Below are 23,822 nucleotides of genomic sequence, written 5' to 3' on the forward strand. Positions count from 1 at the left end.
CGGTTAATAAGAGGATGGCTGTCAAGATGGCCGCTCACCTTTTCTAGAAGTAAATGCGCATATCACCCCTAAAAGAGGTAGTACAGATCCTTGGAGAAAACTGCAGAGCCCAGAAGGTCACATGATGGATATTTCCTTGTCCCGTTAACATGGAGTGAAGAAATGAACAAAAAAGGACCTTTAAACATAAGGCACTGTTTTCTTTGTGGAAATAAAGGTTGCTGTCTGTCAGAATATAGTTCCAATGTCCTTAGGCACTTGTTTCTTGAAAAGAACAAAATAAAAGAGCAACGACATGTTTCGCGTCGTGCTCTTTTATTTTGTTATTTTCAAGAAAGAACCCTCTAAACATGTCATTGCCCTTTTATTTTATTTTCAATAAACAAGTGGCTAAGGGCATTGGAACTATACTCTGACACGCAGTATTCTTTTTTTCCTGGAAGAAAACAGCGCCTGATGTTTAGAGGTCCTTTTTTTGTTTATTTATTCACTTCATGGAGCCTGTATGACAGTGCACAGAGGTTATACATCTCTAGTACAGTGGTATCTATAGAGATATTTCTATGGTATAATACCTCTGTACTTACAACGTGGAGTTTTTCACAATTTTTTTGTCGGAGTCATATGAAATTAGTCAACTCCAGATAGGTACCACTGGCAAAACGAGGATTTGTAGTATATAGTACTATGTGATTCACTTAACCAAAAGCTAAAAGATCAATTTTATTTAAAAGGTGAGTGAAAGGTGAGGAGACTTTCCAGGCAGCACTTAGGAGTTTTTTAATTCAGCGAAACTTAAGATTTACAGAAATAGAAGTGGTTTTATCACTAATAAATTGTCTCTTCTGCATCTAATATTAGTAAGTAGAGCAGATACCTTTGTATAACATGCAGAGACATGAGAATGCTCATGGTTTCTAGAAGGTAGATTGTAAGTTGTCGTCTTATATCTTCTCCGTAACCTTAATGGATGTAAAAGATTTGTTGTTTCGCACATTTCTTAATAATGAATACATTAATTTTTATTTATATGTCGCAAACATATTACACAGCACTGTACACAATCATCACTCAAATTGGCCTCTGTTGGGACTTACAATTATTTCAATATATATATATATATATATATATATGCATACATACATTGATCCCTCAGCTTACAATGGCCTAAACATACAATAGTTTTAGCATACAATGGTCTTTTCTGGACCATTGTAACTTTAAACCAGACTCAACATACAATACAATACAAGTACAGAAAGTCCAGATCTGAAAAACATGTCAATGGCTGGAAGAACCGACCAATTAGAATGGGCATTCACTGGTAAAACACCTGTATTACTGAAGTGCATGCACTGACTGGCTGTCTGGTAGCACCTCCTACAGTACAGGGAGGTATTACATGTTCTGTACTACTCTTTACCTGTGCCAGGGATAGCTGCTTCTTTGGACACCAGATGAGGGCGGCTCCATATTACTTTTTTAGGACACTGTGTGTACTGTACAGGACCCTGAAGAAGCTCCTGTCCTCTACATAGACAGTGATTTACAGCTCCCAGCAGATCTTTCTTACTTCTTTGTAAGGACTTGCTTTATCTGTATTAGTTAACTACTTATTTTTCTTTAATCCTCACTCTTTCCTGTTTTTGGATGACATTTTGGGGCTGCAGAACCCATTACTGGTTTCAACATACAATGATCGTTCAGGAACCGATTAATATTGTAACTTGAGGAACCAAGTGTAGGAGAAAACCCACAGCAACAAGGGGGGGTGGCGATATACATTGAGGATCAAAAGTTTGGGCACCCCAGGTAAAATTTGTATTAATGTGCATAAAGAAGCCAAGGAAAGATGAAAAAATCTCCAAAAGGCATCAAATTACAGATTAGACATTCTTATAATATGTCAACAAAAGTTAGATTTTATTTCCATCATTTACACTTTCAAAATAACAGAAAACTAAAAAATGGCATCAGCAAAAGTTTGGGCACCCTGCAGAGTTAATATCTTGTACTTGCCCCTTTGTCAAGTATCACAGCTTGTAAATGCTTTTTGTAGCCAGTCAAGAGTCTTTCAATTCTTGTTTGAGGTATCTTTGCCCATTCTTCCTTACAAAAGTCTTCCAGTTCTTTGAGATTTCTGGGCTGTCTGTCACGCACTGCTCTTTTAAGGTCTATCCATAGATTTTCAATTATGTTGAGGTCAGGAGATTGTGAAGGCCATGGCAAAACCTTCAGTTTATGTCTCTTGATGTAATCCCCCGTGGATTTCGAGGTGTGTTTAGGATCATTATCCATTTGTAGAAGCCATCCTATCTTTAGCTTCAGCTTTTTCACAGATGGCATCAAGTTAGCATCCAAAATTTGCTGAAATTTTATTTAATCCATTTTTCCTTCTACTTGTTAGATGTTCCCTGTGCCACTGGCTGCAGTACAACCCCAAAGTATGATTGATCCACCCCCATGCTTAGCAGTTGGACAGAGGTTCTTTTCATTAAATTCTGTTCCTCGTCTTCTCCAAACGTACCTTTGCTCATTCCGGCCAAAAAGTAAAAATTTTTACCTCATCGGTCCACAGAACTTGTTTCCAAAATGCATCAGGCTTGTCTATTTGTTCATTTGCAAAGTTCAAACTCAAATTTTTGTGGTGAGCACGTAGAAGAGGTTTTCTTCTGATGACTCTTCCATGAAGACCATATTTATACAAGTATCTCTTTACAGTGAAATAGTGTACCACAACTCCAGTGTCTGCAAGATCTTTCTGAAGAGATTGTGCAGTCAAACATGGGTTTTGAATAGTTTTTCTCCCAATCCTGCGAGCTGTTCTGTCTGATATTTTTCTTGGTCTTCCAGATCTTGCTTTAACTTCCACTGTTCATGATGACTGCCATTTCTTAATTACATTCCGAACAGAGGATATTGACATCTGAAAATGTTTTGCTATCTTCTTATAGCCTTCTCCAGCTTTGTGAGTGTGAACTATTTTCAGTTTCAGATTTCTAGACAACTGCTTAGAAGAACCCATGGTGCTGATTGTTGGGGCAAGGTCAGATGAGTCTGGGCATTTAAAACCTTTGAGATTGACATCACCTGGTCTTCCCAGATGATGATTGAGAACAATCCATGACACTGGCAGGTCTCAGCTTTGCAAAGGGGGCAGTGCATGCTATAAATTCTCCAGGGTGCCCAAACTTTTGCAGATGCCATTTTTTGTTTTCTTTTATTTTGAAAGTGTAAATGATGGAAATAAAATCTGACTTTTGTTGACATATTATAAGAATGTCTAAGCTGTAATTTGATGCCTTTTGGAGATTTTTCCATCTTTCCTTGGCTTCTTTATGCACATTAATACAAATTTTTACCTGGGGTGCCCAAACTTTTGATCCCCACTGTACAAACTTGCTGCAGGTGTTGTCCTTGAGGGGATTTGAACCTAGGACCACAGCCCTGCAAGGTAACAACGCTAACCAGGAAGGCACCGTGCTGATATATAAATACTAATTTAGATGTCATAAAATTGTGATATGATACATAGTCATATTGTAATCAATACTGAAATCAATTCTACAGTAAAATTATCATGACTTGAGTGCAGCAAAAACAAAAAGACAGTCAGTACAACAACCAGATGCACGGTGCATGCAGCAGTGCCAGATGCACAAACACCAAAAAGGGTGCAGCAGCACTAAAGATCAAAAATTGTGTCTCTTTGCGCACTTTTTGATAAAAACATGTCCCCCATCCACCATGTGGAGGTGGCCTCACTGCAGACGGGACCCTAAACATGCTCATGGCCTAAAGAGGTTATCCACCATAAGGGGATTTTAGTACATACCTGCCAGACAGTAATGGACATGCTTAGGAAGGATCTGCACTTGTCGTGGGGGTAAATGTCTATGTTGTGAGATTACCATAACACTGTGGCTAGCTTTTTGTGAACTGGTATTTCCTGTTGGAGTTTGTTCACTCAAAATACAATACCATAATTCTTTGTTTGTAAGTGTGAGGTCACTTTTCTCCTTCCCACACATCAGCCACCCCACCCATTGAAACACATCTGTATCCCTTTAATGCAATAGACCAGTGTTTTCCAGCCTCCAGCTGTTGCAAAACTATAATTCTTTGCAGAATGATCTCCCTCCCACCCAGCGGTCGCTCTGCCCATTGAAGCAAAGGCAGGTTTCCTCTGAACACCTGAGTAGTGATGTAATGTCTCGGGCCACACTGCAACTTGGGAAAACCTGAGACAACAGTCATTTTGTATGCTGTTAAAAATAAACATTGGGACAAAAATCACAGAAGAATTGTGAGACCACCATCACACACAGGTACAGACACTGTATTATGAACTACACTAACTGTACAGCCCCTTTAGCATAGTCAAATAGAAAACAATTTCGGAATACCCCTTTAAGTGCAGGAGGCAGTAATTCTTTAAGAGTTAAATAAATAGGTTTAATAAAGCAATAAAACCACTTAATGCTTGCATAATACTACGCTCCTCTTTGAGGACTGTGGCAACAGACCCACATACTATCAGGTAGGGACACAGGTCATACATATAGATCAGTTGTAGGGGATAATAATGGCAAAACAAGAAATGGGTTTGGGATGATGAAGCCTGCTGGACTTGGAATTACCAATTGATAGTGTATTTTTAAACAGTGCTTTATAAAAGTGTAAAGGTAAATCTTGTCTTCAATGTTTGTTTCTTAAAGGATGTCCCTGAGGAAGAGAAACAAACTGTTAGTGCACCACGAAAGAAGATCAAGAAAGCGGAGAATGGTTTATATGCTTGTGATCAGTGTAATAAGAGTTTCCAGAAAAGCAGTTCTCTTCTACGACACAAATATGAACATACAGGTATTATTGGAAAATGGTAAATATTATGCTTACCCCCCTAAAGGGGTACTCCACTGGCCAGCGTTCGGAACATTTAGCTTGACCGCCAAGCCCCCTCCCATAGACTTGCATTGAGGGGGCGTTGTGTGATGTCATGAGGGGACTTGGCAGCACGCACACAACGTTTGGAACTAAATGTTCCGAACGCTGGCCAGTGGAGAACCCCTTTAAAGGGGTACTCCGCCCTTAGCATCTTATCCCCTATAAGATGTCAGATCCTGCCGCTGGGGACCCCCGGGATCTCGGCTGCAGCACCCCACTTTCATTACTGCACAGAGCTAACTCATACAGGGGCCGGAGCATCGGGATGTCATGGCTCCGCCCCTCATGACATCATGACCTGACCCCTTAGTGCAAGTCTATGGGAGGGGGCGTGATGGCCGCCACGCCCCCTCCCATAGACTTGTATTGAGGGGTGCGGGCCGTGACGTCACGAGGGGGCGGAGTCGTAAAGTAACGATAGGGGGTCCCCAGCGGCGGGATCTGACATCTTATCCCCTATCCTTTGGATAGGGGATAAGATGTTAGGGGCGGAGCACCCCTTTATGTTAGGGGCAGAGTACCCCTTGTTGCTCTGTTTTAATGTGATATGTATTATTGACTTTATGGGGTGAGGTGCATTGTGACACATGAAGACTGCAATAAGGTGGTGATAGGACTGTCAGAGAGGGGCGGATAAAAAAAAGGTAGTTTGACACCAAAGTACTGAGTGTGGATGAGGTGCCTAGAAAAGCTGCCCTTGGACTGTGAGACTATAAAACTTGTGGTCCATAGGTAGATGTTACGGTCGAAAATATGAGATTAAGTGTTAAAATACTATAATTAAGGGTTGAAATAAAACAATTTTATTAAATACCTCTCCCAACACATTTTACCACACTTATAGTTGTTAGCCCCCATACTGCCCTATATATAGTTGTCGGCCCCTATATACAGTTGTATGCCCCCATTCTGCCTATATATAGTGTTAGACCCCTATATATATTTGTTGGTCCCTTTAAATAGTTGTATGCCCCCATACTGTCTCCATATATAGATATACAGAGAAAGATAATCAGCTCACCCAAGTGGGACACTAAAGAGCATACATGCACTCAGCACTAGAAAGGTATCTGTACGTCCGAGGTCACAGGGTCTTGATAGGAAACGCTATGGAGCGCTCAGAGGTAATGCTGCATACTTCTTCTGGCATTGAAAGTACGCAGCGTCGTACGAAATGGCTGGCGTTGCCTCTGAGTGCTCCATAGCATCTCCTATCAAGACCCCGTGACCCCGGACTCTCGGACGTACAGATACCTTTCTAGCGGTGAGTGCATGTATGCTGTTTAGTGTTGCAGTTTCTGTGAAACTTTATCTAGTGCATGCACCCCGCAGGTATCGCTGACGATTTGGATCTGCTTTTCTGATCAGCTATATTCCTCCGCTCCAGATACTTGCTGCCTACTGTACTTAGTGTGCTCTCTCCTCATTTCCTCCTCTCATGTTGTTCTAGTTTGCAAAAGTTATATTGTGAAGTTAATGAGGTCAGATTCTGGGGGCCAAAGAGAAGGTAAAACTGATCTGAGGTCTGTTTAAACACTGACCCAACTAAAGTAAAAGCATAATTCATTACAACAGTGTTCTAGTTAAGTTCCAGAAAAAGTCAAGTGTTCTGTATCACTGAAGTGTGAACTGAAACCATTAAAGGGGTACTTCGCTGCTCAACGTTTGGAACAAACTGTTCTGAACGCTGGAGCCGGCGTCGGGAGCTCGTGACGTCATAGCTTCGCCCCCTCATGACATCTCACCCCACCCCTCATGACGCCACGCCCGTTCAATGCAAATCTATGGGAGGGGGTGTGACGGCTGTCACGCCCCTCCCATAGACTTGTATTGATGTCATGAGGGGCGGGGCTAAGTATTTAGTCAGCCACCAATTATGCAGGTTCTCCCACTTAAAAAGATGAGAGAGGCCTGTAATCTTCATCATAGGCATACCTCAACTATGAGAGACGTAATGAAAAAAAAATCCATAAAATCACATTGTCTGTTTTTTAAAGAATTTATTTTCAAATTATGGTGGAAAATAAGTATTTGGTCAATAACAAAAGTTCATCTCAATACTTTGTTATATACCCTTTGTTGGCAATGACAGAGGTCAAAAAACATTTTCTGAAAGTCTTCACAAGGTTTGCACACACTGTCAAGGTATTTGGGCCCATTCCTCCATGCAGATCTCCTTTAGAGCAGTGATGTTTTGGGGGCTGTTGCTGGGCAACACAGACTTTCAACTCCCTCCAAAGGTTTTCTATGGGGTTGAGATCTGGAGACTGGCTAGGCTACTCCAGGACCCTGAAAAGCTTCTTACGAAGCCACTCCTTCGTTGCCCGGGCAGTGTGTTTGGGATCATTGTCATGCTGAAAGACCCATCCACATTTCATCTTCAATGCCCTTGCTGATGGAAGGAGGTTTTCACTATAAAACTCACGATACATTGCCCCATTCATTCTTTCCTTTACACGGATCAGTTGTCCTGGTCCCTTAGCAGAAAAACAGCCCCAAAGCATTATGTTTCCACCCCCATGCTTCACAGTAGGTATGGTGTTCTTTGAATGCAACTCAGCATTTTTTCTCCTCCAAACAAGACGAGTTGAGTTTTTACAAAAAAGTTCTACTTTGGTTTCAGACATTCTCCCAATACTGGATTATCCAAATGCTCTTCAGACGAGCCCAGAAATGTACTGGCTTAAGCAGGGTGACACATCTGGCACTGCATGATTTGAGTCCCTGGCGGCGTAGTGTGTTACTGATGGTAGCCTTTGTTACTTTGGTCCCAGCTCTCTGCAGATCATCCACGAGGTCCCCTGAGTGGTTCTGTGATTTTTGCTCACCATTCTTGTGATCATTTTGAGACCATGGGGTGAGATCTTGCGTGGAGCCCCAGATCGAGGGATATTATCAGTGGTCTTGTATGTCTTCCATTTTCTAATAATTGCTCCCACATTTAATTTATTCACACCAAGCTGCTTGCCTATTGCAGATTCAGTCTTCCCAGCCTGGTGCAGGTCTACAATTTTGTTTCTGGTGTCCTTCGACAACTCTTTGGTCTTGGTCATAGTTGAGTTTGGAGTGTGACTGTTTGAGGTTGTGAACAGGTGTCTCTTATACTGATAACAAGTTCAAACAGGTGCCATTAATACAGGTAATGAGTGGAGGACAGAGGAGACTCTTAAAGAAGAAGTTACAGGTCTGTGAGAACCAGAAACCTTGCTTGTTTGTGTGTGACCAAATACTTATTTTCCACCATAATTTGAAAATAAATTCTTAAAAAATTAGACAATGTCATTTTATGGATTTTTTTCTCATTATGTCTCTCATAGTTGAGGTATACCTATGATGAAAATTACAGGCCTCTCTCATCTTTTTAAGCGGAAGAACTTGCACAATTGGTGGCTGACTAAATACTTTTTTTGCCCCACTGTGTGTGTATGTATATATATATATATATATATATATATATATATATATATATATATATTATGCTGTGGCAGCAGTGATGTCACAGTCAGTGATTAGCTTCTTTGCCATCTTGTCTTGGAAGAAGGGAGAAAAAATGAGCAACAGAAAACTGGAAGGAGCTGCAGAGGACAGGGGGAGGTACATGTCACAAGTCTGTTGGAAACTCTTGGGAAGCTAGTATAGTAGTTTCTTACAAATGGTTAAACTGCACTACCATAGTTAACCATTGCAATATGGTAGGACATCTGTATAAGACACATATAGCAAAGAAATACTTACCTTTCAACTCCACACTGCACCAGTAGAGATGGTCCCACTGTCCCTTGGTGGACTCTTTCCATGACATGACGGGGGAGATTTATCAAACTCTCTGAAGACGAAAGTAGAAAAGTTGACCAGTTCCCCACAACAACCAATCAGATTGCTTCTTTCATTTTTCAGAGGCCTTTTCAAAAATGAAAGAAGCCATCTGATTGGTTGCTATGGGTAACTGGTCAACTTTTCTTCTTTCTTCTGCAGAGAGTTTGATAAATCTCCCCCGTCATGCTTGTCACTTTAACCTGTCAGTCAGTTATTGATGGACACTGTGTCATGTCTATAGCTGGTGATTGGTCAGCATTGTCATGAACAATAGGACATTTCATTGCAGCACTAATTAAAATAACGACAGCTGGGAGTTTACCAACTTATTGGCGTGGGAGTAACAGGGCTTTGAAAAGCTAGTATATGCCTATTTTCTTTTATTATTAACCATATGTAGCTAACACCTTTCTTTTTTAAAGGTCACCAAAACCCTTAGAAAATATTATGTTACGTGAAAAGCTATAATGCTTTTGTCAACTTCAGCAATTAAATGTTCACGTTTTTTTTTTTTCTACATCTAGGAAATAGACCACATCAATGTGAAGTTTGCAATAAGGCCTTCAAACACAAGCATCACCTCATTGAGCATATTCGCCTACATTCAGGAGAAAAGCCATACTGTTGTGATAAGTGCGGCAAGAGATTCTCCCATTCTGGGTCCTTCTCTCAGCATATGAATCATCGGTATTCTTACTGCCATAGAGATAATACAGATCTCCCTGAAAATGGTGAGATGACTTGGGGAAACACATCTAACCAGTCTGGAAATTACCCAGGGTTGCATTCTCCTGGAGAACTGATGAATGTGGTGCAGATTTAGGGAGAAACCACAAAGGTTTTACAAATAAAAGGCACTGCAGTTCTCTATAAGCAAGTGGATCAATCTATCACATGACTCCAGATTCAGAGAGAAGACACTGTCAAGATCAAGACCAGGATTCATTTGAGCAAATAATGAATTCATGTATCATAAAAAAAAAATTTCTGTAGTGCAGATATTTATAATAATGGAAATGCATATTAAAAGGGTTATCCAGGAATAGAAAAACACAGCTAATTTTTTTTCCAAAACAGCTCCCTGTCTGTCTCCAGGTTGGGTGTGGCTCCTTCACTTCAATGGAACTGAGCTGCAGAGCCACACCCAACCTGGAGACAGACGGCGAGCTGTTTTTGAAAGAAAGCAGCTCTGTATTTCTATTCCTGGATAACCCCTTTAACTTACTAAATTATATCTTATACTTCTCTATTGGCTTTCAGCTAACATCTGAATGCAGTGTTTTTCACAAACAAAATTCAGGTAAAATGATGCCAAAAATTTGTTTGTTTGTTTTTTCCTTAAAAACGCTATGTGTGGCACCAGCCAGGCAACTAAACTGGGTCTAACCTTAGGAGTATAAGTCTATTTTTTGTATTTCTAATTCATTTTGAACCCACTTCAAAAATTGTATGTGTGATTTCAGCCTTAATAATGCACTAAAATGTAGAAATGTAACTTAAAGCTCCTGGACCCCATATGCAAAATCCATAATGAGGTTTCTCATACAGCAATTTGTGGCAGGTTTCGTTCCATTTTTAGAGCCAATGCCAGAAGTGGGTCCATCAGGAAGATATAGGATAATGGTAGGTTTAGACTACCCAGTCCATTTTCATAGACTGAATTGTATTCTGCACGGTATTCTGGGTCCAGGTGTAACTATTACAGTCTTCTGCACCCTCTGTAGTTAAGCCCCTGGCACTATGCACTCTTTTAGCCTAATCTGTACCCATATTGTTATTGTCATCTGAAGTATATTTCAACTAACCACATATTTATGTCTGTGTAAACTGGTGCTATTAATGCTTAAATAAGTAAATACAAAAATAACAGATAATAACTGTTTCACTAACAATGAATGATGCTTAATGCAACGCTAGAACTGAATTTTCAACATCACATTACATTACATTAGAAATCTTATTTTCCCATATGCTATTGGAGAGTTCATAGAGTGGGATTCTCCCACCAAGGACCTTTATATATTAGTCAGAATGTAGACAAGTTGTAAAGTGTATGTTGATTTCTATAATAAGTGTGTAATGCTTTATTTTCTCTGTGGTGGTACTGTAGTTAATGAAGGTATTTTGGAGATATTTTGATATATGATATATTTAATCTAAAATACAGGATAGGTAAATAAACCCTAACCCACCACCATTTGTGAGGGTAGGGTCTTACCCCGCATTCTGTGCTCTACATCTCCCGGTGAGTGTGTCGGTCCAGGCTTGCAAGTCTCACCCCTCCAACAAAATCACACCCTCTGGAAAGCCATGCCCATTTTTACTTTTTTTCCATCATTTTTGCCTGATACACCCACATCCCAGGTCCTTGAACCACAATCTCTTCATCACAGCCCAGCTCCACTTTCCTTCACAAACTCTGAGTGAATGTGTCGGTTCGGCTAGCAAGCCACCCCCATCACACAATTCACTGCTCTTGCAAAGCCAAGTCCTCTTCTATTTTTGGCCTGAAATCTCTTCATCACAGCACAGCTTCACCTGGGCACAGGAAAGGAGGTTGCCACAGGAGATCAGGATATGAGGATGGAATATGAAGACGGGATATGAGGACAATATGCGACGACAGGATATGAGGATGAAATATGAGGACAGGATATGAGGTTGGGAGATAAGGGCATTATAGGAGGTTAGGATATGTGGTTGAGATATGAGGTCATTGTTGCTTTTCCTCTCACACATGGTTTAGGTAGGAAGACTGGAAATACTGGGTACCACTGCCAGGTGCGCTCACAGTTTAAAACTCAAAGCATCAATGTTATAAAGACATCCAGAAAATGGTATATTATTTTGCTGCTTTTGTTACATAATGTGAACAGGTAAAAAAAAAAAAACACAAAGACCATTAAGTTTAAAGAGTACCTGTCACTAGATAAACTTTTCTAAACTAACTCTAAACTCCTACACATACAAAGAGGTGAAATCACCGGCACTGCTAGATACATACACAGCTATATATTCATCCGGTCATACGGACACATAAACGTCCACTAATCCGGTACATATATTTAGCACATAGAGTCTATGGCATGAGGGTAGACTGCACTATGACTGGGGGTGGTGCTCCTCTATCAGAAACAAGGTATTCCATATGATACATCCAGAGAATTCAGAGCGCACTCACCCGGAGTCGGTCGCCATATCAGAGATTCCAGCACTGGTTATCCTCGATCCATCAGGAATATCGCAGGAGATAGAGTGGGGGAGTTCTCAGATGCTGGCCACTCTAAACTTCCACCCTTAAAAAAATGTCAGAGCTTTAAAAAGCTGTGTATCATACCTTTATTCTTGCTCACATAGTGAAATCTTCCAGCAGAAGAAAGGGGGTATTTCCCAGCAGGCATGATCTCACTGAGGCCTGCTGGGGGACCACTTCCGCCCTCACATCTCTGCAGTGCGGTGATGAATAGAAGACCTCAGGCTCTGTGCAGCAGCTTTCATTCTGTGCTTCTTTCATTGAGGCTATGTTCTGCTTTTAGTCTGTGCAGCTTGGTCTGTGCAGCTGCTTTCAGTGATGCTCTTTGCAGCTGTCAATCAAGCTCAGTGCAGAGAAACACTTCCTGAGTTTGAACTTTTACCATTACAAGCAGGAGACCAAAATCTGAGATTTTGACCAGACGGAATGTGTTCTGGCCAAATGGCCGTTAGCTGCATATTCAAAGTGCTGCTATTTCTAAGTGCAGTGGAGAGATATTGCAGCAGATAGTCAGGAGGTAGGCTGGAGGTTGATACAATCTAAAAAAGGTAAGATTGGTTTGTTTAAAATTTTTCTCCTCTTTAAAATGGCAGACTTAGTTCAGTGCATGAAAAATTGTGCATTTATTTCATGTTCCATTCTTTGGACATTTGGATGCTGTCAGATATGTAGTCAGTTCTCCTTACTGCAGCAGGAAATTGCATTTTTTAAATCTGAGATGTTTAAATTATCTGTTAAACAAACTCAGACTGGGACTGCTGCAATGCCACTGCCACAGAGGACCCCTAGAAATGGCAGATGGGTTACTGTAGGTTCTGGAAGACTTAGAGTTGTGGATAGAAGAAATGTCCCACAGTCTGTGGTTCTCCATAATTCATTTGCAGCACTCTCAGAATGTAAGGGCAACATGGATATTGGCTCAAGCAAGAGGGTGAGGAACCATCAACTCCTATGACTCCTATGTCTAATATATGCAAGGCTGCAGCCAAGAACAAAAAAGATAAAGTAAAGTCTGAAAGGAAGCAGCTGCTGCTGGGTGATTCAATCATAAGAAGTGTGGAGCTTAAGGAAAATGGTTTTGTGAGATGTCTCCCGGGTGCTAGAAGAGATAGAAGACGTATTCTTAATATTGTTAAGCAAGCAAAGTAGGAAGGGGGCATGGATGTTCTTGTCCGTCTAGGGACAAGCAATAAAGTTTCAGAGGTGAAGGAATCTTTTATCACACTTGGTAATGATGTACAGGATTGTGCATCCACTGTTTCATTTTCTGAAGTTCTGCCTGTGCATAACATTCAGAATGATAGGCAGAGGCGCATTAAGGAGTTCAACCTATAGCTTAGTAAATAGTGACAAGAGCAAGGATTTGGCTTTGTGTCTCATGATAGCTCTACTTGGAATTAAAAAACCTGTACAAAAAAGATGGTTTGCATCTTTCCCTCAAAGGAACGAATGTAATGAACAATTCCAAAAATTTGCTAAGGAGTATTTAAACTAGGAAAGGGGGGGGGGGCAAAAGAGTGAAGATCCATAAGTCCAATTGCCCCCCAAAAACAATGCCAGAACATGTCAGCAGTACAGGAGGTCAAGAAATGACAAGCTCTGAGTCCTGTCTACAAATGCCCGCAGTTTAGGTAATAAAATCAATGAATTTGGGTCAATAATGGCATCTGAGAATGTAGATTTATTGGCTGTTACTGAGACATGGTTTAATGAAAGTAATGACTGGGACATATCCATACCAGGGTACTCTTTATACAGAAGAGACAGAGAAGGCAAGAAAGGAGGAGGAGTGGCCCTATATGTGAAATATAGCATAAAATCAAACCTAATACAAGTTAGTGAGGCCAACATAGAGTCAGTTTGGGTTACATCGCAGTTTGGTAGTCAGACAGTAACTCGTGTAGGTGTGATATGTAGACCACCTGGCCAAGTTAAAGAACTAGATGATCTACTAGTTAATGAAATAGCTAAAATGACAATGAAAGGAGAAGTTATCATTATGGGAGACTTCAATCTTCCGGATGTAAACTGGAAAACCGAGATAGCTCGTTCTGCCAGGAGTACAGATATTCAAAATTCCCAAATGGGGATTTGGTATATGATGCTATTGTAGGCGAAAGCTTGGGATCTAGTGATCACCAGTCAATGTGGTTTAATATAAGAACAGTGAAGGAGTCAAACCACACAAAAACAAAAAGTTTTAAATTTTAGAAAAACAGACTTTTCAAAAATGAGATTAGTCATAAATGAGTCCCTATCAGACTGGAACAGATTACATGGAGTCCAGGAGAAATGGGACTAATTAAAAGACACATTATTGAAGGCAACAGAAAATTGCATTAGACTTGTCAGTAAAAGCAGAAAAAGGAAGAGACCACTGTGATACTCAGCAGAAGTGTCCAAAATCATAAAAAAAACAAAAAGCTAGCATTTAGTAATTATAAAACAACCCAGAACAATGAAGATAGGGAAATCTACAAGACTAGGCAGAAAGAGGCCAAGCAAGTTATACGAACGTCTAAAGCGCAGGCAGAAGAAAAACTAGCTCAGACTGTGAAAAAAGGGGATAAGACATTCTTCATAAATGAAAAAAGGAAATTAAAACAAGGAATAACTAAATTAAAAGCAAAGTAAGGAAGGTATGTAGAAGAGAATAAAGGGCTAGCTGACTGCCTTAATGAATACTTCTGTTTAGTTTTTTCAGAAGAAAAAGAAGGAAAAAGACCTCGACTAGAGAGGAAGACTAGCGAATCGTTTGATGCATGTGTCTTTACAGAGAAAGAGGTTCTACGTTTGCTGTCTAAAGTGAAGACAAATAAGTCACAGGGCCTGATGGGATACACCCAAAATTATTAAAAGAGCTTATTGGTGAGCTAGCAAAATCGTTAACAGATTTATTTAACCAATCACTGGTAACAGGAGTCGTCCCGGAAGATTGGAAATTAGCAAATGTCATGCCCGTTCACAAGAAAGGTAGTAGGGAGGAATCAAGCAACTATAGGCCAGTAAGTCTGACATCAATAGTGGGGAAATTAATAGAAACCCTACTAAAGGATAGGATTGTGGAACATGTAAAATCCAATGGATTGCAAGATGAAAAACAACATGGGTTTACTTCAGGGAGATCATGTCAAACAAATCTTATTGATTTTTTTTTTGACTGGGTGACTAAAATAATAGAGGGCGGAGGAGCAGTAGACATCGCATATCTAGATTTTAGTACTTTGACACTTTAGCTTTTGACACTGTCCCACATAGAAGACTTATCAATAAACTTCAGTCATTGAGCTTGGACTCCCATATTGTTGAGTGGATTAGGGTAGTCAATGGAGTATATTCAGAGCAAGGTCTTGCCACCAGTGGGGTACCTCAGGGATCTGTACTTGGACCAATTTTGTTTAATATTTTCATTAGTGATATCGAAAAAGGTCTCAATGGTAAGGTATGTCTTTTTGCTGATGACACAAAGATATGTAACAGGGTTGATGTTCCCGGAGGGATAATGCCAAATGGAAAAGGATTTAGGCAAACTAGAAGAATTGTCAGAACTCTGGCAACTGAAATTTTATGTGGATAAGTGCAAGATAATGCACCTGGGACCTAAAAACCTTCAGGCAGAATATATAATATTTGTCCCAGTCCTGACCTCAAAGGGATTTAGGAGTAATTATTTCAGAAGACTTAAAAGGTAGGAAGACAATGTAATAGAGCAGCAGGAAATGCTAGCAGAATGCTTGGATGTATAGGGAGAGGTATAAGCAGTAGAAAGGGAGAAGTGCTCATGCCGCTGTATAGAACACTGGTGAGACCTCACTTGGAGTATTGTGCGCAGTACTGGAGACCGTATCTTCAGAAGGATATAGATACTCTAGAGAGAGTTCAGAGAAGAGCTACTAAACTAGTACATGGATTGCAGGATAAAAGTTACCAGGAAAGGTTTAGAGGACCTTAACATGTATAGCTTGGAAGAAAGAAGAGACAGAGGGGATATGATAGAGACTTTTAAATACATAAAGGGAATCAACATGGTAAAGGAGGAGAGGAGATTAAAAGAAGAAAAACTACCACTAGAGGACATAGTTTTAAATTAGAGGGGCAAAGGTTTAAAAGTAATATCAGGAAGTATTACTTTACTGGGAGAGTAGTGGATGCATGGAATAGCCTTCCTGCAAATACAGTGTAAACATGCATGGGATAGGCATAAGGCTATCCTTCATATAAGATAGGGCCAGGGACTACTGATAGGATTCAGATTATTGGGCAGACTAGATGGGCCAAATGGTTCTTATCTGCTGACACATTCTATGTTTCTATAAGTATACAGCCAAAAAACTAACAAACTTTTTTTTTTATGGAAGCCAATTACAAAAGTTTTTTATTTGGCATAAGGAATGAAATATTAAAAAGCATGTTTAATGACAGCACCCATTTAACAACGGGTGTGGAGAAGTAATAAATGAAGAGAGGAGGATGAGTAACTATTAAAGGGGTATTCCACTGGAAAACATTTTCTTTTAAATCAACTGTTGCCAGAAAGTTAAACAGATTTGTAAATTACTTCTATTAAATAATCTTAATCCTTCCAGTACTTATTAGTTCCTGTATGATCCACAGGAAGTTCTAGTCTTTTTTAATTTCCTTTCTGCCTGACCACAGTGCTCTCCGCTGACACCTCTGTCCATTTTAGGAACTTTCCATAGTAGGAGAAAATGCCCATAGAAAACCTATCCCTGCTCTGGACAGTTCCTAAAATGGACAGAGGTGTCAGCAGAGAGCACTGTGGTCAGAAAGAAAGGAAATTAAAAAAAAAAGAACTTCCTGGGGATCATAACAGCAGCTGATAAGTACAGGAAGGATTAAGATTTTTTTTACAGAAGTAATTTACAAATCTGATTTATTTTCTGGCACCAGTTGATTTAAAAAAAAAAAGAATGTTTTCTGTTGGAGTACCCCTTTTAGTCATATTGTTTCAGATCAAGGACCCTATTACAAGGAATGATTATCAGCCGAACAGGCCAACATGACCTTATGTAATGGGGCTAGGGATTGACTGATAAACAAGCACTTGCTTAGTAAATGGGTATAAAATTATTTTTATAACTTTTGTAAATAGGATTTTGGCTTGTACATTATTTACATATTTTATGTCATATTTAATTGTTATGTTGAACACATATGCAGTGTAATATTTACCAGCAGAAACTGCATGAACTATATGTGTATGCCGATTTCCAGATATTCCATGACTCTCTAATACCAAATGATAGATGCACCTGCTTGTAAATGTAAGCTATCCCTGTAAAATACATGTATGATTAACATGATATTTCTGTATGTTCCATAGACAGAGAGCACGTTTTAACTATTTAATTACAGACTATAAAAGCAACTCAGCAATATATTCACTAATAATAAAAATAAGAACTTTAGATATCATAGTAAATAAAACAAGCACAATACCACAAAACAGTGTGCTGCCATAGACTGTATTCTTGCATGAGATGTAAATTATCATATAAATAGATTATTTTGCTGTGGTGTGCAGATTGCCACCATTATAACAAATGTATTAAGTGTTTGAATAAACCTTTCAGTCTCTTAACTGTGTGTTTTTTTATTTATTTTTTTATTGTCATCTCTTTTGCAATTTGCATAAATGACTTAAAGAAAACCCGTTATCACTTTTATGCTGCCCAAACTCCAAGTCATTCTGTAGTTCCTGGTGGCTTTTCCCTGCCCCATCAGACTTGATAGACCCCTCTCTCTCTCTCTCTCTCTCTCTCTGTTTGGGTATAGAAAGAGAACTATCAATCAAGGCTGGAGGGTAGGCAGAGGCCATTGGGAACCACTCGGATGGCTTGTGGTTCAGGCAGCATGAAAGTCCATTTTGGCTTAAGGACTCCAAACAGAGCATTCTGACATACATGCATGTAGGAGAAATGTTAATCTTTTGTATTTTCACCCATGTTTATTCCATATTACAGATAAAAAATGATCAAGTACAGATGTCAACCCAAATAATATGCCACAAATTGTGTCAACCACTATTGCAAAATGTGGAAAATGTAGAACCAATATGGACAACAATAGGACATACTGTGTACTGAAAAACAGGTGTAATAACAAACAGCTCTGTGAATAGCTGCATTCACTAACACTGGCCTCATAACTGGAAAGTTCCAAGTATGGAACTAACATGGACATGAACCATGCTTACATGAAGCCCTCAGACAACAACTACAACTCTGTACAGCTCATTTATTGGCTGGATGAACAGAACTGCATGCTTTCCACATGAAATATGGAGGTGAGAAATACAGAACTAGATTGCGGGCAACATCTTTCTGTGGTGTGGCCCAAAATTTAGACCGTGTTTTCCCCAAAAAGCACTATAAACAATATTATACAGGAAACTAAACAGCCTGTGGCACCTGAGACATGCTGGAAATGGTAGTTTTGCAACAGCCGGGGTGTCAAAGGTAAAGAATTAGGCGGCATATACAAAACACATTTTTCCTAATATCTGCTCAATGACATAAAGACAAGATGAAAAGTGGCAACCTTGTAATATTGTATGCTCAATATAAAAATAAAACAATATGTTACAATTCATTTCAACATCTGCATTCAACATAGTATGGACCTTGCCAGCAATCCCTTCCAGTGTGTGTCTCCAGCTGGGACTGTCTCTTCCAACAGGATTTGGAATATGTCTGAGCCATTCGGTACAGCAACTAAATAACCTCATGTATTTCTTTAATGGATAGCTATGAACACAGTCATCGTACCTTAAATACCTTCTACAGTTTGCTTTAAATCCCTAACATAAATGTTCAATCATGACGAAGAAGGACTGGAAAGCAATAGGGATATTCTCCATGAAGCTACTCTTCAGTTTGCAGTCCTACAGCGGGGTGGACAGTATTATGTGAGATTTAGCTGCACATTCAGTTTCTGTACAGGGAGAATTTCTACATTCTTCTGGACTGTCCTGGAAGATCTCTTCATAGTGAGCAAGTAAATTTTCTACAACTTGGTTTTGATACACCATATTGGCAGCAATGTTCGTAAACAGTTCTTTCTCTGGTCTCATCAGTGTGGGCCCAAAAACAATGCCGACGTTCTGAGTGGTCATACGATTCATCTCGGCGTGTTCTCTGACCCTAGGGTAAGAGAGGAGTTACATTATTAGTCAATTTTACCTAAGACTACTAACGTATCTACTATACATAATATTTGGTTGCTGCTTTATGCAATAGACAGTGCCTCATCCCATTCTAGTCTTGGCTGCAAAAGAAGAGATGACCTAATGCTGGATTATGGGTCCAGTGAAAAGTCCTTTCATTTTACGTGTCCCCACATGAGAGGCAGCTGAGGGTTGTCGAGAGGGTGGTTTGTAAAGTGCAGTCTACTACTCCTTACATTATAGCTGAAGCTGCAGCATGCCAACATGTCCTGGCCAAATGTATGTCAGAAGGGCAGAGTACCCCTTTAAGTCTCTTTAGTCATTTTGCTTTCAAAGGAAATTAAAATAATCTAAATGCATGGAATGTAAATTAACACATTACTTAATACAGTATACATTTTACTAATGTTTATGGGAATAAAAATAAATATATTAAAGCTCATTATTCATACTTCTTAACCACAGTGACTTTTTCCTATCTCCTTGTCCTTTAGGAACACAGCTGAAGCATACAGGTAAAAGGAATACAATACACAATTCAATTCACATTTCCTTTGATTTAAATAAAAAAAAAAGAGGCATACACAAGGGTGGGGTGGGGGGGGGGTGCTCCTTTATACTGTATGGGTGTTCTATTACTTTCATGAACACTACTTTTAACTGTAAGCATGCCCTTAGTACACGCTTACATTGCAAAAGAGATTGTTCATCCTCGTGACCAGTGATAATATTTGCTTATAGTGAGGCAGAATCATTTTTTTCTTTGATAAAATTATGTGTAAGCCCCAGAGAAGAACAGTATGTAAGGTGATGAACCTCACGCTTGTTTTTGCTAAACATGGACTTCAGATACATCCTTTTTCATTGGTTATTTATTTCTTAAACTAGCTGAGTACCCGGCGTTGACCGTTTTTTCCTTCCTAATCCTTGTTGGGGAGGAAAATAAACAAAGGAGGAAGCTTTAGACTTCATATCCTGTCCTTATATATTGTTGTCATATCCCGTCCTCCTATCCCGTCATCATATCCCGACCTCCTATCCCAACCTCCTATCCCGTCCTCCTATCCTATCCTCCTATCCCGTCCTCATATCTCGTCCTCCTATCTCAACCTCCTTTCCCGTCCTCCTATCTCGTCCTCCTATCTCGTCCTCCTTTCCCGTCCTACTTTCCCGTCCTCCTATCCCGTCCTCCTATCCCGTCTTCATATCTCGACCTCCTTTCCCGTCCTCTTTTCCGTGCTCCTATTCTGTCCTCCTATCCAGTCCATCTATCCCGTCCTCCTATCCCGGCCTCCTATCCCGTCCTCCTATCCCGTCCTCCTATCCCGTCCTCCTATCCCGTCCTCCTATCACGACCTCCTATCCCGTCCTCCTACCCCCACCTCCTACCCAGACCTCCTATCCCGTCCTTCTATCCCGTCCTCCTATCCAGTCCTCCTATCCCGTCCTCCTATCCCGTCCTCCTATCTCGTCCTCCTATCTCCACCTCCTATCCCGACCTCCTATCCCGACCTCCCATCCCGACCTCCCATCCCGACCTCCCATCCCGACCTCCTATCTCGTCCTCCAATCTCGTACTCCTATCCCGTCCTCCTATCTCGTCCTCCAATCTCGTACTCCTATCCCGTCCTCCTATCCCGTCCTCCTATCCCGACCCGTAATATGTGTACCAGGTATTGAAATATCTCCAGCCGTACGGAAGTTATGTGGGAACATACATTTCCCATTGATTTGCATGGGACTTTAAACAAAAACCCCGACCCTCACAAATGGGGGTAGTTAAGGGTTAAATTAACTATCCTATATTTTAAGTGGATATATAAGTAACATGTGACCAAGTATTATCGAAATATCTCAAGCCATTTGGAAGTTATGCAGTAACATATATTTCCCATTGACTTGTATGGGACTTTAAACATAAACCCCGCCCCTGGCAAATGGGGGTGAGTAAGGGTTAAATCACCTATCCTATGTTTGTTGTTGACATATAAGTAACATGTGTGCCAAGTTTCATGTTAATATCTTCAGCCGTTTGGATGTGATGCTGGAACATACACACATACATACATACATACGTTGAGTTTTATATACGGTATATAGATTGACCGAACAGTAATCTGAGAGACAGCATGGTATGCACAGTGCCAGAGTATACACTGCTCAAAAAAATAAAGGGAACACTAAGATAACACATCCTAGATCTGAATGAATGAACTAATCGTATGAAATACTTTCGTCTTTACATAGTTGAATGTGCTGACAACAAAATCACACAAATATTATCAATGGAAATCAAATCCATGGAGGTCTGGATATGGAGTCACACTCAAAATCAAAGTGGAAAGCCACACTACAGGCTGATCCAACTTTGATGTAATATCTTTAAAACAAGTCAAAATGAGGCTCAGTAGTGTGTGTGGCCTCCACGTGCCCGTATGACCTCCCTACAACGCCTGGTCATGGCATCCGCCAACTCCTGGACAGTCTGTGGTGCAACATGGCATTGGTGGATAGAGCGAGATAAGATGTCCCAATCGGATTCAGGTCTGGGTAACGGGCAGGCCAGTCCATAGTATCAATGTCTTCCTCTTGAAGGAACTGCTGACACTCCAGCCACATGACCAACTGCACCAGCATATGGCCTCACAAGGGGTCTGAGGATCTCCTCTCAGTACCTAATGGCAGTCAGGCTACCTCTGGCAAGCACATGGAGGGCTGTGCGGCCCATCAAAGAAATGCCACCCCACACCATTACTGACCCTTCGCCAAACTGGAGGATGTTGCAGGCAGCAGAACGTTCTTCATGGCGTCTAAAGACTCTGTTACGTCTGTCACATGTGCTCAGTGTGAACCTGCTTTCATCTGTGAAGAGCAGAGTGCGCCAGTGGCGAATTTGCCAATCTTGGTGTTCTCTGGCAAATGCCAAATGTCCTACATGGTGTTGGGCTGTAAGCACAACCCCCACCTTTGGACATCAAGCCCTCATACCACTCTCATGGAGTCTGTTTCTGAATGTTTGAGTGGACACATGCACATTTGTGGCCTGCTGGAGGTCATTTTGCAGGGCTCCATTTAATCAAACCCAGAAAATACACGTATTTTAGCCTTAGATGGCTATTCTGCATTCACTATAAATGCTTTTACATGCATGCATAGTAATGTTAAACCCAGGTAGAAATACTGTATGATTTTAAGGTGTATTTATGTTAAAATACAGGTCACTCCACTGCTTTGCTCAGCTTGAATTGTAATGTGATAGCTTTTATGGGCTCGTTCACTGTTGATTGGGATTTATAGTGCACCAACTAGACAGAGCACTGCATGTGCCCATTATGCTTTTGGATTTTTAAAGGTTTTTTGGGATAAGTAGTTCTTGCTCTCTCTCTCTCTCTCAGCTTTTTCTCTCCAACATAGCGTTCGCAATGAAATGCACTGCAGGTGATAAGCGGTCACTGTCTATGGTTAGCCCACTGATTAATGCTTTGCTCTGCTTGCTTTAAAATTCTACTGGATTTGTAAAGGCTTTCTGAGATCAGTAGTTCTTGCTCTCTCTTTCAGCTTTCTCTCTCCAAAATGGAAGCCGCAATGCAGTGCATAGGGCTTTATTAGCCTCTTATAGGAGTACTCCAGTACAGGAAATCTTATCCCCTATCCTAAGGTTAGGGGATGTTTCAGATCGCGGGGCTCCGACCACTGGGACCCCCTGCGATTTCCCATAGGGGGCCACAGCTCTCTGGCCAGATAGCTTGTGTCGACCACCGTGTGAAGCAGCGGACGACACGCCCCCTCAATACAGCTCTATGACAGAGCCGGATATTGCCGAAGCCAGCAGTTTGACTCTTCCATAGAGTTGTATTGAGCCGCCTCTTCATGCGGTGGTCGACACGTCCCCTCCCGCGGACTGCCAGTGGTCGATCTGAAACTTAGAATAGGGGATAAGTTTTCCTGTACTGGAGAACTCCTTTAAACTCACTCTATTCTGTGTCCTCATTGGTCTGGGAGCTGTATGGCACATAATGCAAAGCAATAAATTTGATAACCTGAGGTAATGTGATCTTACTGATAGCTGTAGGGTATGCTGGGCTACCCTGACATCTCCTCAGTACTTTCTCCTTTAATTCAGGTGCCTAAATGCCATGTGTTCACTATTATTACTGCCATTGCGAGACTTGCATGAGTCTGGCAATGTTCAAAAATTTGGCGAGCCGCTGTACCTCAAAATTCTGAGCGAGACTCTAATTGCAACATCTTTTTTCATAAAAGTAAATCAAATAAAACAGAATCACATCAAGTAAAAAATAAACAGTAATCTAACTATAAAAGTTATGTATAGATGTCCTGTCTGAATTCACAAGGTGCTCCGGGAGGATGATGTGCACTTTGAGAAAGAAAATATGTTGTATTGGTCACTGGCCTGGTCATTTGTATTACTCATTGGATAAAGATGAACACTATAGTTCTAGATAGCACAGATTATAGCCTAAAAGAAGTTGATGTTCTTGTAGGAAGAATTAAGCTCAGTCACTTCCCTCTTTAATTTATCAGTCATGCAGATCCTGAGTCGCACAGGCTAACCTGGCCAGAAGACGTACTTATCCAGCGCAGCTGTGCCTGATCCTAGAG

At 40.6% G+C, this 23,822-nt stretch overlaps 2 protein-coding genes across 10 annotated transcripts in view; one reads left to right on the top strand and one right to left on the bottom strand.

Moving 5' to 3' along the window:
• Positions 1 to 9,718, top strand: part of LOC130357383 (zinc finger E-box-binding homeobox 1-like) — a 34,097-nt gene extending 24,379 nt beyond the window's left edge. The window contains exons 6-7 of the mRNA XM_056560075.1: positions 4,719 to 4,863; positions 9,285 to 9,718. Coding sequence (XP_056416050.1) covers positions 4,719 to 4,863; positions 9,285 to 9,583 — 444 coding nt within the window. The 3' untranslated portion in view covers positions 9,584 to 9,718. The remainder of the gene's footprint in view (positions 1 to 4,718; positions 4,864 to 9,284) is intronic.
• Positions 9,719 to 16,935: 7,217 nt separating this feature from the next.
• ARHGAP9 (Rho GTPase activating protein 9) overlaps positions 16,936 to 23,822 on the bottom strand; it is a 166,007-nt gene continuing 159,120 nt past the window's right edge. For 5 of the 9 annotated variants that reach the window (XM_056562546.1, XM_056562547.1, XM_056562551.1 and 2 more), the window contains one exon: positions 16,937 to 19,176. In XM_056562546.1, coding sequence (XP_056418521.1) covers positions 18,918 to 19,176 — 259 coding nt within the window. In that variant the 3' untranslated portion in view covers positions 16,937 to 18,917. Of the gene's footprint in view, positions 19,177 to 23,822 lie in introns of all 9 variants that reach the window. The other 4 variants (XM_056562545.1, XM_056562542.1, XM_056562544.1 and 1 more) reach the window with 1 other exon arrangement.

This window comes from Hyla sarda, chromosome 2 (assembly GCF_029499605.1).
Source record: "Hyla sarda isolate aHylSar1 chromosome 2, aHylSar1.hap1, whole genome shotgun sequence".
NCBI lineage: Eukaryota > Metazoa > Chordata > Amphibia > Anura > Hylidae > Hyla > Hyla sarda.